Genomic DNA, 15,627 nt, shown 5'->3' with positions numbered 1-15,627 from the left:
AATTGCAAAATGTTTGTTCCTCGAACAGCACCTGATTGTCCATGTTCACAGTCTGAACATTTGGGGTGCAGTTATATTGCTTGACTTGCTCTGAATTCATAACTCTTGGCCTGTGAAGGCCTATGCACTAATTGCTTCCTGCCGTAAACTTTGTTTTAACTATAGATTATGTGTATTGGTATGACCTCTTTGGTATCTTGCTGATTAAACTTGTATTCTCCCATGTCCCGCTTTCTCCTAATTCCTTACATTCTCTGATCCTGACATCTCTGTGGCCTTGACAGTGGGGTTGCTATAAATATGTTTGGCTCTATAGGTTTATTTTAGAAAGGAAATTCAGGGTTTTCTGTTACACTAAAGACAGGTACTTACCACTTGAAACATCCCATGCTTTAATGGCTCGATCTTGAGATCCAGTAAAAATAAACCGATCATCTTTGGAGAAGCAGGCACAGTCTACACCTTGGAAGAAAAATCCCTGTTTGGAAGAATGATTAAAGCACAACAGTTAAAACATACCATTACCTTATAAATGAAAACTGAAAATAAAATAAATGAAAAACCCCAACGACATATATCTTATGGTACCTGTAGGCAAGTACCAAGGCAGTACTGCAGACATACTGAAAAGAATTACTACCATAGGCTGCAAAGCTAGGTACCACCTATATCCAGTTTATTTGACATATATATATATATATATTATATAGTGGCAATGTTATATTTGAAGACTGGTTGCAAAAATATCTATCACTTTTCTATAGGAGTTTACATCCCACAAAAGTGCCTAACATGCTGTATAAATACAGGTCTAGAGATACATCTTCCGCTCTCAAAATGTACTCTTCCCGGACATGTAACCTTATAACTGCATTGTGTAAAATGCTAAAATAAATGAAAAACTCAAGGTTGTTTGCACTTTGGCCCATGTTTGTGCTCAAAAATAGAGTGAAAAGACCTGAGACTCCGTTTGGAAGTGTTGTATTTGTGTGGGGTAGGTTTGGGATGGCACAACATTCAAACATGCAAGTTAGGGGGTGCATGGTGTGACAGAACCCTGTACTTACTTACCTCCCCATGGCAGGCTTTAAGTACAGGCTGCATCTTGGACGTTGTGCTGGATCCAGTACAAGATGCAAGGTCCAGGCTGCACCTAAATCCCTGCAAGTGCTCTGTAAATGGGCACTAGGAAGCAAGATTTTGGAAGGACTGTACTGCTACCCTCTAATGTACAAATTTTGATGAGCAAATCAATAGATTCTCAAGGAAAACTATACCTTCTAGAATAATTACTTAACCAACAGATATTATGTTAAGTGACCTACTAAAGAATCTCACCAAACTGGAATATATATCAGTAAATATTGCCCTTTTACATCCTTTCCCTTGGTCCACCATTTAGTGATGGGCTGTGTGCTCCCTCAGAGATCACATGACCAGAAATAAAGCATCTCTAACTGTAACAGGAAGAAGTGTGGAAGCAAAAGGCAGAACTCTGTCCATTAATTGGCTGATAGGGCCTAGCATGTATGTGTGCCTTGGCTTGTTTATGTGCACTGTGAATCCTATGATCCCAGGAGGCGGCCCTTAATTCTTAAAATGGTAATTTTCTATTTAGGAGTACCCAATAGCACATTCTACTAAAAAAGTATATTAACATTAAAAAGGTTTATATAGATAAAGCAGGGTTTTACATATGAGCTTGTTATGGAATATATTTTTAAAGAGACCTACATTGTTTGGGTGTATAGTTTTCCTTTTACTTGCAGTAAATCAGTGTTAGTTGTTTATATTTATTGCACATGAGTGTATTTTGGAAATAAGAAAGAACTTGATACCTTGTAACACATCTCATGCACCCACTGGCCACTGTCAATGTTCCAAAGACGTTGCACAGAGTCCTCGCAGCCACTTAATGCAAGAGTCTCACTGTTGCTGGTTTCCAAGCATGTGATACAGCGCTCATGTGGCTCCAGCTGGCAAGTATTATCCATCTCACAATTAAAAAGATATATCTCTCCACTGGCCATCCCATACAGAAGTCTCTGATCCTCTAGGACAGCTGTTTTACAAATAGAACTTGTGCTGCCTGGATGGACTGAGTGGATGGGACCATCTAGCACTGGAAGTGGGTCACCCTTGGTAACATCATAAAGTAGTATGAGATTGTGGTATGCCACAGCTAGTCGGTTTTCCTGCTTGCTCAGTGATAGGCAGACCACCTCCATGTTGTTTCCAGGGGGTGGAATGCACGCAACATCCTGTTTCTGATCCAGAGGGAATGCCAGGACAGTTCCTGAAGTTAGCCCAACAAACAAAATTCTGCTGTTCTCAGCCACCTCCAAGCACTTCACTTCTGCAGAGGCCTCCACAATATCAGCCATTCTACCTGCAAATTTACATATACACATATATATCATGCAGCACACATTAATTCGCACTAGAAATAGGTTATTTTAAAATCTCTATATTTATGTTGAGCATAAACTTGGCATATGTTGTAACTGTATATTAAACATTTAACATCTATAAAAAAAACCTTGTATCTAATACTGTGGCATGTGTTTTGATGCCTACTGTTTCCTCAGTTACTGACCAAAGTTGCTCTGTTAGTGTGTCTGATCTATCTGGTTGCCCTTCTGACACATTTACCTTGCTTAGAGTCCCAGACAACAATTTTGTGTTTGTCACCAGTCTTGGGAAAATACACTCTGTTTCCTGCATCAGAGAGCGCGACACAGCCACTGCGTTCTTGAAAAGGAGTAAGTGTTTTGTGCTGCTGATCATAGTCCAGGGTCCAAAGCTTTAGATAGTAGGCATTCTTTGAGGATGATATTAATGTCCCACCATGCAGTGCCAATGAAGTGACAGAAACACCCATGCCATAGAAAGTATCCAGCAGAGTACCTCTGTGAGACAGACTCCATATCTATTTATAAGATAAAAAAAAAAGAGTTACTTCAAGCCTTTAAGTTTATGATGATAATAACATATGCATTAAATAACTACTAAAATACCCCTATTATATTTTGCATGTTTATTTTATTTAAAACATTCAACAGTCTGGTGTCCCATACTGTCCATTTCTTGGACCATGTTTTTATTTCAATATACTGTATACTTTAGGGTATTTTGGGTCTGCTGTCTCCATTGCAGAGTGTGTGCCTTTTCTTACCCTGATGGTTTCATCTTGGGATCCAGTTAATATAATGTTTCTCCCATTGTTGATTACTACAGATTTCACAAAATCCTCATGTTCCAGAGGTGAATCTAGGAATGTCCTAAGTGCGTTTGAATCAGCCCGAAAAATCTGGACCTGCTTTCCAAATCCTAAGAAAGAGAGTGTAAAGCTGGGCACATGAAATGACCATTTCACACAATTTCGTCCACCTAGATTAGCCAAAACATAAAACCAGATGATTGAAAGCACATTGGACAAACTGCAAGAGCCAGGCTGGCAGCTGTACAACTGACCATTCATATGTGTAGCCAGATCTTACCACACTTAAATGACCAACGCCACTAGCTTATATTGCATAGCAGTTAAATATTTAAAATATCTTCTGTTTCAAAGCATATTAAAGCTCTTCAGTTTTTGATTTGTAATTTATTTTGGGTAAAAAGTGTTTATAAAAGAAGTTTATAAAAAGAGATACAAAGGAAAATTCTAAAAAATTTTTCCATATATTTGTAGATGAAAAGCTCTAACACTTCTTTTATAGTGCGTAAACCCTGGATGAAATAAACAGAAAATGCATAATTTTTCTTTATCATGGTTTAGTGTTTATTGTTATGTTTAATTTAAACCTGGACATCCATTTGTTTTTATTTACCCTTACATGTATGTGAATACTGGCAAAGAACAGATATGGCTTTCATTTCATTGTACACCTCCATGGTGATGTCATAGGTGACATGCCATATAATAGCTGGAGCTTTGACAGAGCATTGCATAATATAATGTAAACATTAAGGAGCAGATTTATCAAAATGTGAGTTTAGAGTTTAATAGACAAAAACCCACCAATGTTCTATTCATTCCTATGGGATTTTTAAATGCGTATTTATTACATGGTGAGTTCTAACTTTCACCATTTGATAAATGCACTTCTAAAAATCCCATAGGAATGAATAGAATCACATTTTGATAAATCTGCCCCTTAAAGTCAAGAAATGTGTTTGTGAAGTTTAAAAGACATCCCCTCTGATGCTAATAATTTGTTTTAAAATTCTGTTCTATATGGCAAAATATGTGAATTGGTTCAATTTGTGTGTACCACATTCTTGCCTATTATTTTATTTCTTACCCACCTATCCTTCTCTCTTTTCATGCTGTATTTATAGGTTCATTTTCTACATTTTCTCTCTCCAATAGTCACCTATTTCTTACCAGCAGCAAAGAGGGACTCATCTTCTGATGGCACCACAAACACCACTGCACTGGACATTTTCTCAGTTGAAACACCTCCGCCTGAAGAAATCTATGGTGTAAGAACAGCTGCATATTGATCAGTTCTTAACATGCAGATGTACTACATTTATTTGTCAAATATAAAGGTTTAGTACTTAACTGGAGATAAACAGGGGCCATTATTTTTCATGGCTTTCTACACACTTATAGGATGAAACCTTTCTCATATAGGATTGCATAACTGCCGCTGGATAACTACTAGGCATTTCAGTATATGCCTTTAATATTTATTCAGTATAGATGTTAGTTAGCAACCATTTTTTCCCTATGACTTGATAGGACTTATCTGCCGACATACTGTGAAAATGATATCTACATTATATTGTAGCTGTCATAAATTAGAGAAAAGATGGGCAACATGAACTTAAATACTGGAATACTGGATACATGCTAAATAACTAGCAGCACATGATCTGTAAATTCATTGCAAGGTAAGTTAGCTTTACCCCAGGCTTGAGGCAGTGTAAAGTCCTCTTGTTAGCTTGCATCTGTGCATTGGTATGACTCTCCACATGATTATGTGAAGCACATTCTGCAATCACAATTCACTGATTAACAGGTATTGGTTCCAGTCACCAGTCAGGTGGCAGATAAATCAACTACAGATAAAGGATCCGTCATCTGGAAACCCATTTTCCAGAAAGTTCCGAATTACGGAAAGGCCATCTCCCATAGACTCCATTTTAAACAAATGATTCTAATTTTTAGAAATAATTTCCTTTTTCTTTGTAGTATTAAAACAGTACCTTGTACTTGATCCCAGCTAAGATATAATTCATCCTTATTGGATGGAAAACAATCCTATTGGGTTTATTTAATGTTTAAATTAGTTTTTAGTAAACTTAAAGCATGGAGATCCAAACTATGGAAAGATCCCTTATCCGAAAGACCCCAGGTCCCGAGCATTCTGGAAAACAAATCCCATACCTGTACTAAAATTTGCCCCTATAAGATTTAACAAATAAATGTAATCATTTCCGCATTTTGTATAAAGAGGATATGAAAAGTCTAAAGGCCCATACATCTGATAGGAAGACAGATTATGCTAGGCCATTTTCTTGCCTTTAATTAGATATCGTAATCAACACTATTTAAGTAAAAAAGGAAAGTTTTTAGGGGAAAAATAAAGATCAATGCTTTGCACACATAAGCGTGTGACCATTTATAATGTTAGTTGTGTCCATTGATGCAACCTGCAGAGCAAATCCTGGAATTACTGGCAGACTGGGTTCCCCATGCATTTGCAGTGCATTGGTTCTCATCACAAATTACATGGGACATATATCAAGCATGCTGGGCCTAAAGTAGAGTGTTGAAACCTGCAGAAATTCAAACAGAGTGAGAAACCAAAAAAATGGTGGACTAAGCCTATTCTTGCACCGTGCCTTTCACATGTTAAATGGACTCTTATATAGTATCTAGTAGAATTAAGTCTAAAACAACTGGACTTTTCTGGTTGCTAGGGTAAATAAGACCCTAGCAACCAGACAGCCGCTAAATTAACAAATGGAGAGCTACTGAACAAAAAGCTAAATAACTGAAAAACCAAAAAATAAAAATAAGAGGACCAACTGTAAATTGTCTCAGAATATCAGTCTACATTATATTAAAAGTGAATTTAAAGGTGAACTACCCCTTTAAGCTAACTAATCACAAACACAAATGTTTGCAGATCCCCCTCACAGAAGTGCACGTATGAATACTTTTACATCCTAAGCATTTTAGGGTAAAAAAAAGTACCCCCACCCACACTTTTGTACAGTATCCCTGGAAGTCAGTGGGAACGGCAAGAGGTAGTTTGGAGGTTAATTTTTTACACCAGCAGCGAATCCACTAAGTCTCACATTAGCTTTAGGTCAGTCTATGTATGGGCCATCTTTAGCCTCCCCAAACAAAAAAGTCACCCTCCACCTATGGGTGCAACCCAAGTCTTATATGTATCATGCACATTATGGAGGATGGGGACTTGAAAGTTTATACTTTACCACTGCTAAGAAGCCATTTTCGAATCCAACCACCATCTTTCCATGTCTGGGGATGAAGCAACTACACACTGGATTTGCATCTTCTCCACCCACTCCAGGAAGCTGCCTTGATCCCTTTAGCTCGCCTGTGGCACTGTCCCAAAGATGTACTGTTCCACCCTCCGTCACAGTAATAAGCAGTTGATGAGCACAAAACACTGCAGCTTGCAATGGGAAATTAGGAACACCAGGAGAAAGATTTAGTAGAGGAGCTCCTGACTCTATCTTCCAAGCATAGACCTAACCAGAAAAAAAAATAACAGATACATTGTTGTTTCCTAGAACAAGAAAAGGATTACAATAGTCAGATTTATGGCTCTGAACAATTAGGCTGTACCTGTGCTATTAAACCAGTGGTTCTGGATGTATAGTTGGCCACGGAACATTAAGCAGTCATTTGCATGTCGCTTATATTGCAAAGGCAAATTTTTAATTAACATACAAATTTCAATATCAATGTTCATAATACAGATTATCCATCAGGTCAGACAATAAGAGTAATGTTAAGCATAAACTAAAGAATAGTAGATCTAATTTTGGGTTAGCTGGTTAACAATGTTGTATGGCAGTGATCCCCAACCAGTGGCTCGAGAGCAACATTTTGCTCACCAACCCCTTGGATGTTGCTCTCAGTGCCCCCAAACCAGGTAGTTATTTTTTTAATTTCTGACCTGGTGGCAAGTTTTGGTTGAATAAAAACAAGATTTAATACCAAATAAAGCCTCCTGTAAGCTGAAAGTGTGCATAGAGGCTACCTAATAGCCAATCTTAGCACTTATTTGGTACCTCCACAAACTTTTATGATGTTTGTGTTGCTCTCCAAATCTTTTTACATTTGACTGTGGCTCACAAGTAAGAAAGGTTGGGGATCCCTGTTGTACAGGGTCAGTCCCATCTTGCTTCAAGCCATGGGGTCCAGATCAGGTCGAATTTTGATTGCGTTCCACTTAATCCTGAGGTTTTGTGGAGAGGAATACACTGTAAATTTGAGAAACCAGTTTGTGGGCGTCTGGAGTGTGTACGATGTGTTCTGTAGTTAGTGAACTTAGATAGGAAAGGTAAAATTCACCAGGAGATTGCCCAGGTACTTAAGGTCTTGGAACAGCAAAAAAATCTCGTAGGACCGGAGTGGAGAAATTTTGACTATCAGGAGATGGGTCTGTACATGAATTAAAATCACTTATTATGCAGAGCTAATTTACTCATTGTCTGATTTAGTATGTCCAAAGAGAATGTTGGTGGGATATAAAGGTTAAACAATGACAGGGGTTTATTTGCTGTATTAACTTGTATGATCGGGTAACGACCTAAATGGTCAGACACAATCTCAATGAATTCAAAATGTAGACTTTTCTTTACTAGAATTGAGACCCCCCCCCCAAGAGTAAGTGGTGGAGAGTAGGTGGTAGGTGGTATGTGGTATGACCAGCCTTCCCAAGATTTTCATAAAGCAAGGATTTTTTGCCCAGTTAAGTGAGTCTCTTGGAACATAAGGATATTGCATGGTCTCTGTTTAAGGTAGTTAAAGACTGGGCTTCGTTTGTATTTGGAATAATGGCCTTTTATGTTCCAGGAGAGTACACAGTCAACAGAGGTTGTCGACTACTAGCTTTGCAATTAGCTATGAGGCCAATTCATTGCTGGACTGAGGTAAATAAGTGGCAGACACATATACATAACCACAATTATTTTAAAAAACTTTTGTAATCTGATGTAAGTAACAATTCCCATCACCCCAACTCCCTCCCTACCCACCACCCATGGGCGGGTCTCATACCGAACAGTTATCAAACTGGGCTCCTAAGTGCAGATGGAAACCCAATGAATATAGCCCAATTCAATCTGGGTGACCATGAAACAACATCATTCTTGTGCACATAATTGTGAGAGCTTAAATGAGAGAATGACCATATTGGTTAGTGGGTTTCACCTCTGGCAGGTTCTCCAAGATGGTAAGACTGTAGTTAGTGAAGGAGAGTGTACCACAGTGTAGACCCAACATGTTTCTTTATAAGAAGGATCTACAAAGGTATCCAACTTAACTAAGATAACAAAGGGCATTTCATGGATTATATCAGGCCGCAAGGAGTCTGGTAAGTTTTTAGGTGGGCTGCAGTCCCAACTGATGTCCTTATCCTGTTGGCACGGGGTATTCACAATGTGGCAGGCCATTCAGGAGGTGTTACTGGTTCTGATGTGAAGGATAGTATTCTGTTGGATCCTTTTCGATGAAGGAAGGACTAACTGTGGTTCTAGTGTTAGGTTGCCTTGGAGCTATAGCCAGTTTACTACTGGTTGTTGGTTCGCTTTAGTGTCTAGGATTGGAGTGGGGAGACCTCCCTCCCCATGGAAGGGATCCTTGCATCACTTTGCGAGTCAGCAAGTCATATGCTTCAAATGGGGGAATGTGAGCATCTTTGAGTCATTTTTTAACCACAAATGAACTGGAGAAAGTGTCCTGGCCCACAGTGTCTTTCAGCCATTTTTCTATAAAAAGTTCAGATTGCTGCCCCTCTGCTCTTTCAGGTAGACCTATTATACGCACATTGTTACGGCAAAGCCTATTTTAGTTATGGTTTGCTGGGGGTGCTGTTTAGTGGCATGTATGTCTGCTTGCATGCAGGGAACAGCATCTACTTGAGATACTCTGTTTTCTAATTATGTAGTGTGCTCTCTGCTCTAATATTCTGTAGGTCATGATGTGGTAATAAAAGGTCTATCTTAATCTCCTCCAGCTGAGTGGTGGTCACGGTGCAACTCTCAATTATGGCCCCAAGTAACTCACCTATGGTAGGTTCAGGAGGTGAGGGGTCTGGTCAGGGGTCAGGTGGGAGAGTGTTTCCCCATTTCTGGTGGTCTGGACGTGTGGAGTGGGTTTAGCACAGGTTTAGTGCAATTTCCTGTGGTTGAAAAGTCGGGTGCTGAAGGATCAGCAAAAGGAGTGAGCAGTGCACAGAACTAGCAATAGTTGTAACTGTTTCATGCCTCTTACAAATTCAGGATTTTTTAGCACTTAGAGCCTTATTAAAACAGAAGGTATTCGCCTAACCCATTATTTTATTGCCAAATGTAACATAATTTCTGTAAAAAAAAAAAAAAATACCTGTGACCCTGCTGCTGAGTATATGATACTGTTCTTCTCATCCACATGCAGATAAGCATTCTCATAGGTTGTATGGTCTTCATGAATGCACAGATATTGCTTACCAGTCACTAAGTTCCACAACAGCAAAGTGTGATCTAATGAGCCAGAGACAGCTCTGGTCCCCTTCTCAAACATTTTAATGCACCGTATCCCATCTGTTAGGGAAGGCAAAGTCAATGTTATGTCTATAGGGGGAACTATATGGAATACATTTTTTTAAGGTTTAAAAATAATTGTGAAAGGCTCACATTGGGCCAGATTCAGTTTGATGAGAAGAGCTTATATTTTTATTCAGTTCCACATTTTTCCATAGAACCAGAAGCAATTCAATGATAAAAACTTATCTCACTGCTTATAACATGAAAACGTTATGGGGAAAAATGGAAATGAATTATCTTGCCCATAGTTTTTATGTGATAAACCATTAAACAATGTTTTCTCATAAACTATATATAGCCTATTGTGTCTCAACATTGTAAGCCACAGGGACATGGGGGCATAATTACAGAGGAAGCAGACTCTGCGGTTGAAGGGGAGCCCAAAAGCATAGAGGTCAATTTACCAAAAATTTGCTGTGAGGCCCAGTAATATCTAGTTATACCACAGCACAGGAAACAACACAGTTTTCACCGAAATCACAAAAATTCTCCATGAGTTATTTAAGCGTTAAGTATTTGGAATTTAACTGACTAAATTATGACTGTATAAGAACTTTGATAGAAATTGCATTAAAGAGTTGTGTTCATATTTTTTTCCACTGAAATCCATTATACAAGAAATGTATGGTAAACACTTACCGTTGTGGCCTGTTAAAGTATGTATGACTTCAATATCTTTTATGTTCCACACAATCATAATCCCATCTTCAGATCCCACCACAAGAAGATCATGGTCGGGGCAAAGTTCCATAACAGTGACACCTAAAGGTGAAAGGCATCAATGGTATGTTATAAATGTATAGATCTCTGTCAGGTTGCTGATTTTTTGTCTGTCAGACCTAATAGTAGAGGCAGCAAAGCCAGTGGGGGCCCCAGGAGCAATGTTCTCTCTAAGCCATGAGCTTGTAAGTGCTCACAAACATTTTAATGCTAGTGTATCTAAGAGAATTTTGTGAAATATATAACTTAGATCTTATTCAAAAGCAACCATATCTTTAAAGGGCTGTCAAAAGATGTTTGTGGTCATGTAGACAAAAAATAGTTCTAGGGAACATTGCCCATATCGGAATTACCCAATAATTTACCAAGGAGCCAATGTGCTGAGAAGAACATACTGCTTTACAAAAGCTGGGTTTTACAAAAAGATTTAACAATGAAAACACCAAGGACTCAGCAGAGATGAACATTAGGAGGAGACAGAAAACAAAGTCCTAGTTACATTAACATTTATTTATAAAGCACCAACATATTCCGCAGCGCTGTACAATAAGTGGGTTACATACATTGGACATACAGAGTAACATATAAAGCAATCAATAACTGATACAAGAGGTGAAGAGGGCCCTGCCCAAAAGAGCTTACAATCTACAAAGTTAAAGAAAATGGTCGGGGCAGGCTACAATCAATCAAGTCCAAAAACAAGCGTAGGGTCAGGGCAAAAAATCCAAACAGAGGGCAGTGGAGGAACAGACTTACAGGATTCAGGAGCAAGGTATTCAGGAAACAGGAACAGAATCTCAGGAGTTGGAACAGAAGGCTAAGGGGCACATTTACTTACACACGAATGGGCCGAATGCGTCCGATTGCGTTTTTTTTTCGTAATGATCGGTATTTGGCGATTTTTTGGAAAATTGACGCGACTTTTTCGTTGCCATTCCGAATGTTGCGCAAAATCTGGCGATTTTTTCGTAGCGTTACTACTTGCGCGAAAAGTCGCGACTTTTTCGTAGCCTTCGCGCCAAGTACGAAAGATTCGGATTCATTCAAGCTTCAGTATGGTGACTTTTCTTGGGCCAGGTTGGAGCTGCAGGGTGCCATTCAGTCCTATGGGAGGCTTCCAAAATCATGCTAAGTCTGAAAGTTTCGCCCGCCGCTTACGAGCGCTCAATACGAAAAAGTCGCGACAAGATACGAGCGCATTGTAATGGCTACGAAAAAATCGAGTTTTTTCGCGCAAATCGCATTGGTAACGAAAAAGTCACGACAATTTCCGAAAAGTCGTAAAGGCGCCGAAAAAATCGAAAAAAATACGAAAAAGTCGCAAAATGTTCGTTTTCCAATCGGAATTTTTCCAATTCGGATTCGTGGGTTAGTAAATGTGCCCCTAAGTGTAAGGCTCTGCTGGGGTTTGATCCCGAGACCTCTTCATTGCTGGCTGCTCTCCATTGAGCCAGGAGAGCAGACAGCAAGAGCTCATTGCTCATTTATTCTCCATTTCACCTGCATACTGGGCTTTGTTACATCACCCCAGCAGCCTTATTGTTTAGGTGGGGTCAGCCAATCAGACCTGACTCTGCCCTATATAAGCCCAGCCCTCCTCAAAATCCTTGCTTGAGCATTGGCCTTTTATTGAGCACTGTGGCTTGTCCCTAGCTCTTTTTCCCTGCTCTGGCTCCTTTTCTCTGCCTGCTCTAAGTCTTCCCCCACTCTGTCTCATCCTGTCCTGGTCCTAGTTTTGTCCAGATCCTGGTATTCACCCTCTCCATCTCATCCTGTCCTGGTCCTAGTCTTCACCCACTCCATCTCATCCTGTCCTGGTCCTAGTTTTCGCCTGCTCCATCCTGTCCCATTCTGTCCTGGTCCTAGTCTTCCCTGGCTCCATCCTGTCCCATTCCATCCTGATCCTAGTCTTCGCTGGCTCCGTCCCGTCCCATCCTGGTCCTAGTCTTCGGCTGCTCTGGTCCATCTTGTTCTCATCCTAGATTTCGCCCGCTCTGTCCCATCCTGTCCTGGTCCTAGTCTTCACCTGCAGCATCCTCTAGATCTTTGCCCTTGTCACCCTTTTCTTGTCTGTACTTTATTAGCTCCTGCCTTTAAGACTTGCCTTTCATTTCTCATCTCTAGCTCCCCCTACCATTGCCCTCACACTTAGTCACAGCAGAAAGGCTAATGATCTAGCATAGATTGTTGGAGGAGGCTGGTTTAAAAGGATTCTGTCATGATTTTTATGTACATTTTATTTCTAAATTACACTGTTTCCATAGCAAATTATTCACTCTACCATTTAAAATTGTATTTTTAACCAACAAAAGTATTTTTTTTGTTGTAATTATGGTGTGTAGGCAGCCATCTCAGTGCATTGTGCCTGATTCTGAGCTTTCAGAAGGAGCCAGTGCTACACAATGGAACTGCTTTCAGATAACCTATTGTTTCTCCTACTCCCATATAACTGGAGGAGTCCCAAGCCAGACTTGAAGTTCTTACTATTGAGGGCTATTCTGATATCTACTGGGAGCTGCTATCTTGCTATTTTCTCATTGGTTTTTCTGATCGGCTGCTGGGGGGGGAAGGAAGGGGGTGATATCACTCCATCTTGCAGCTCAGCAGTAAAGTGTGACTGAAGTTTATCAAAGCACAGGTCACATGGCAGTACCCTGGGAAATGAGCCCCATGTGAAATTTCAAAATTAAATATAAAAAAAAAAATCTGTTTGCGCTTTTGAAAAACAGATTTCAATGCAGGATTATGCTGGGGAAGCTCTATTATCTGATGTGTTTTGAAAAAAAAAACATGTTTTCCCATGATAGCATTCCTTTAAATAGCCCCTTAGGCTACTGTCACATGGGGCAGATACTCAGCTTGCGTATAAGTGCTTATCCATAGGCCGAGGAAATATTTTGGGAACAAGCCCCTTCATCAAGTGCTCAGGGTGTTCCTGACAGCCCAAATGAACTGGGGCCTGGTAAGCAACCCTCCGTAATTTATGCACAGTTGTAACAAATGTGTGCTGAATAGATTATGTTCTGAATGTTTAGGGGCTGAGGGCCCTAACAATATCTTTCACTTTCCACCACTTTTAGTCCTCTCTTTATTAAAAATATTTCCAATCCATGATTTTTGGATTAGAGTCAAATCCTCTGTAAAAGTGTCTGCAGAATAGGGACCAAACAAGAACCAGAATTTTCATATTCAAATTAGCCAGGATTTGGAACATCCCTACTAAAAATAGATCAGAACAATCTATAAATAAATATGCTTAATAATTAGTATGTTTTATCCTTCCCCAAGGTACCTTTCTTGAAACCTGTGACAGTGGTTTGTAGAGGTCCTCCAGGAGGTTGAAAGAAACCGCATGTAGGAATAAAGGTGGGATGAGGATATTGGTGAAGCCAGCCAGTGCACTGCTGGCACAATTCATCTATCAGACGATACGACAACTGGAAGAAGTGCATCCTTGCCAACATCTCTGTGAATACGATGACAGGATCTGTATTGGAAGGCAAACACAATGTACTGACTTCAATACAAAAACCTTGCTAGCACTCATTTACCAACCCAAGCGCAAATCACTAAAATGGATGCAAAACTGAGCGCAAATATATCTCAGGCAGCCTATTTATTTCAGACATGGAATGGGACACAGGCTTCAACACTTCTTCTGCTACTGCAGAATTGCCGCTCTTGTGCCCCTTCATGCTCTTGCACTTCTGCACAGGGATTGTAAACAACTCCTTATGTCTCTTATCTAGCTTTTATACCAAGATATGCTCATAATACTTACCTATGACACCTTCAATAAAATTAATAGTGGGTTGGAAGAGCCTTAATGTGTCCCGCAGAAGCATTATTTCCCTACTACTTATTAATTTCACGCTCATCTCAAAATCTTTGATCACACTCTGAATTCCACAGGAAACAATTTTGCTAGATATCCAGTCCATGTTACCTGCAAAGATATCAGTAAAATGTAAACATCTGTAGAGCAAGAGTTTAGCGGACTTCAGCAAAGAGTTCTGTGTGGGGTGCACCCAATGTAGTGACAAAACTGTAACCTACCAAATTCTTGTGTTTAACTAATCACATGAATATTCATAAATGACTCATGGCAAAAGCATTGCTTGTAGTGTAAATGGTTGCACTGTAAAGCTGGCCATACATGAGCAGAACAAGAAACTAATTATAAAAATAAAATGTTACCTGGATAGTACTATCAGGCATCAGGTAGGTACTGGGTGCATGTTTCAAGTAGTGCCCCAATAGGGATGCACAGAATTCACTATTTTCAAATTCTCTATATCAGATACCCCAGCATATGTGTTGCTGTTCCATTTGGATATGCCCATATCAACTTATAAACACTACCAACTGAACACAGCAACATTTTTAATACCTTTCTGAGGAAGTAAAAATGCCCCTTGTACTGTAAAAGAATGGATGCATATAGTTGTCAAAATTTATTTATTTGAAGAACTATCTAGCATCATATCTAAACAATTTGCCATTTTGCCAATTTGTGGCAAGGAGGAGACCCTGGAATTTTTTAAACTCAGATATGTTGAAAATATTTTACCTTAAGACTATGTCATTCTAATTTCTGTCTGTAAATATCTTTTTAAGGTAAATCCTCATATTTGTATATGTTCAGTTGATCTTATCTCTTGGTTGGAAAAATCTGTAAATTTCTAAACATTTTTAATTAAAAAAAACTTCTGTTACTCATGCATTGTTCTTTTTACTAGCAAAGCATAAATTAGCCTTAATTAAAACTGCATTGCTAATATAATCCTATAATTGTCTTCCTCTAGGAAGCATAGGGCAGTGCTTGGAGCTCAACCAGGTAATGTAAGATTTAGTAAGAATGTCTATTTCCTCTCTTAATACTCCAAAGCTCAGCCTGAAAGTCAGTTAAGAGAGACACTTCCAAATTTAATCAAAGACTTTGTTTATCTGTAATCTTGTTATAAGGATAGGGGACCTTAAAATGCTAGACCTGAACTACAAATGTCCAAAAATTATGGCATGTGTCAATGGCATATGTCAATATCAATATTGTGTTAGCAGAAACATTGCCTTTTTTTACTCAACTTGATGCAAATAACATAAATTATA

At 39.2% G+C, this 15,627-nt stretch overlaps 1 protein-coding gene across 2 annotated transcripts in view; it reads right to left on the bottom strand.

The window, feature by feature from the left end:
• The window catches only part of nwd1 (NACHT and WD repeat domain containing 1), a 31,923-nt gene that overhangs the window by 1,215 nt on the left and 15,081 nt on the right, over positions 1-15,627 (bottom strand). For both annotated transcript variants that reach the window (XM_002934378.4, XM_031906892.1), the window contains 10 exons: positions 14,300-14,464; positions 13,811-14,005; positions 10,438-10,560; positions 9,599-9,795; positions 6,457-6,735; positions 4,391-4,481; positions 3,176-3,330; positions 2,653-2,929; positions 1,839-2,389; positions 373-478 (listed from right to left, as the gene is read on the bottom strand). In XM_002934378.4, the coding sequence (XP_002934424.2) occupies positions 373-478; positions 1,839-2,389; positions 2,653-2,929; positions 3,176-3,330; positions 4,391-4,481; positions 6,457-6,735; positions 9,599-9,795; positions 10,438-10,560; positions 13,811-14,005; positions 14,300-14,464 (2,139 nt within the window). The remainder of the gene's footprint in view (positions 1-372; positions 479-1,838; positions 2,390-2,652; positions 2,930-3,175; positions 3,331-4,390; positions 4,482-6,456; positions 6,736-9,598; positions 9,796-10,437; positions 10,561-13,810; positions 14,006-14,299; positions 14,465-15,627) is intronic.

This window comes from Xenopus tropicalis, chromosome 1 (assembly GCF_000004195.4).
Source record: "Xenopus tropicalis strain Nigerian chromosome 1, UCB_Xtro_10.0, whole genome shotgun sequence".
Taxonomy (NCBI): Eukaryota; Metazoa; Chordata; class Amphibia; order Anura; family Pipidae; genus Xenopus; species Xenopus tropicalis.
Note: the sequence above shows the minus strand (reverse complement) of the source record. Positions and strands in the feature narration are given on the sequence as shown.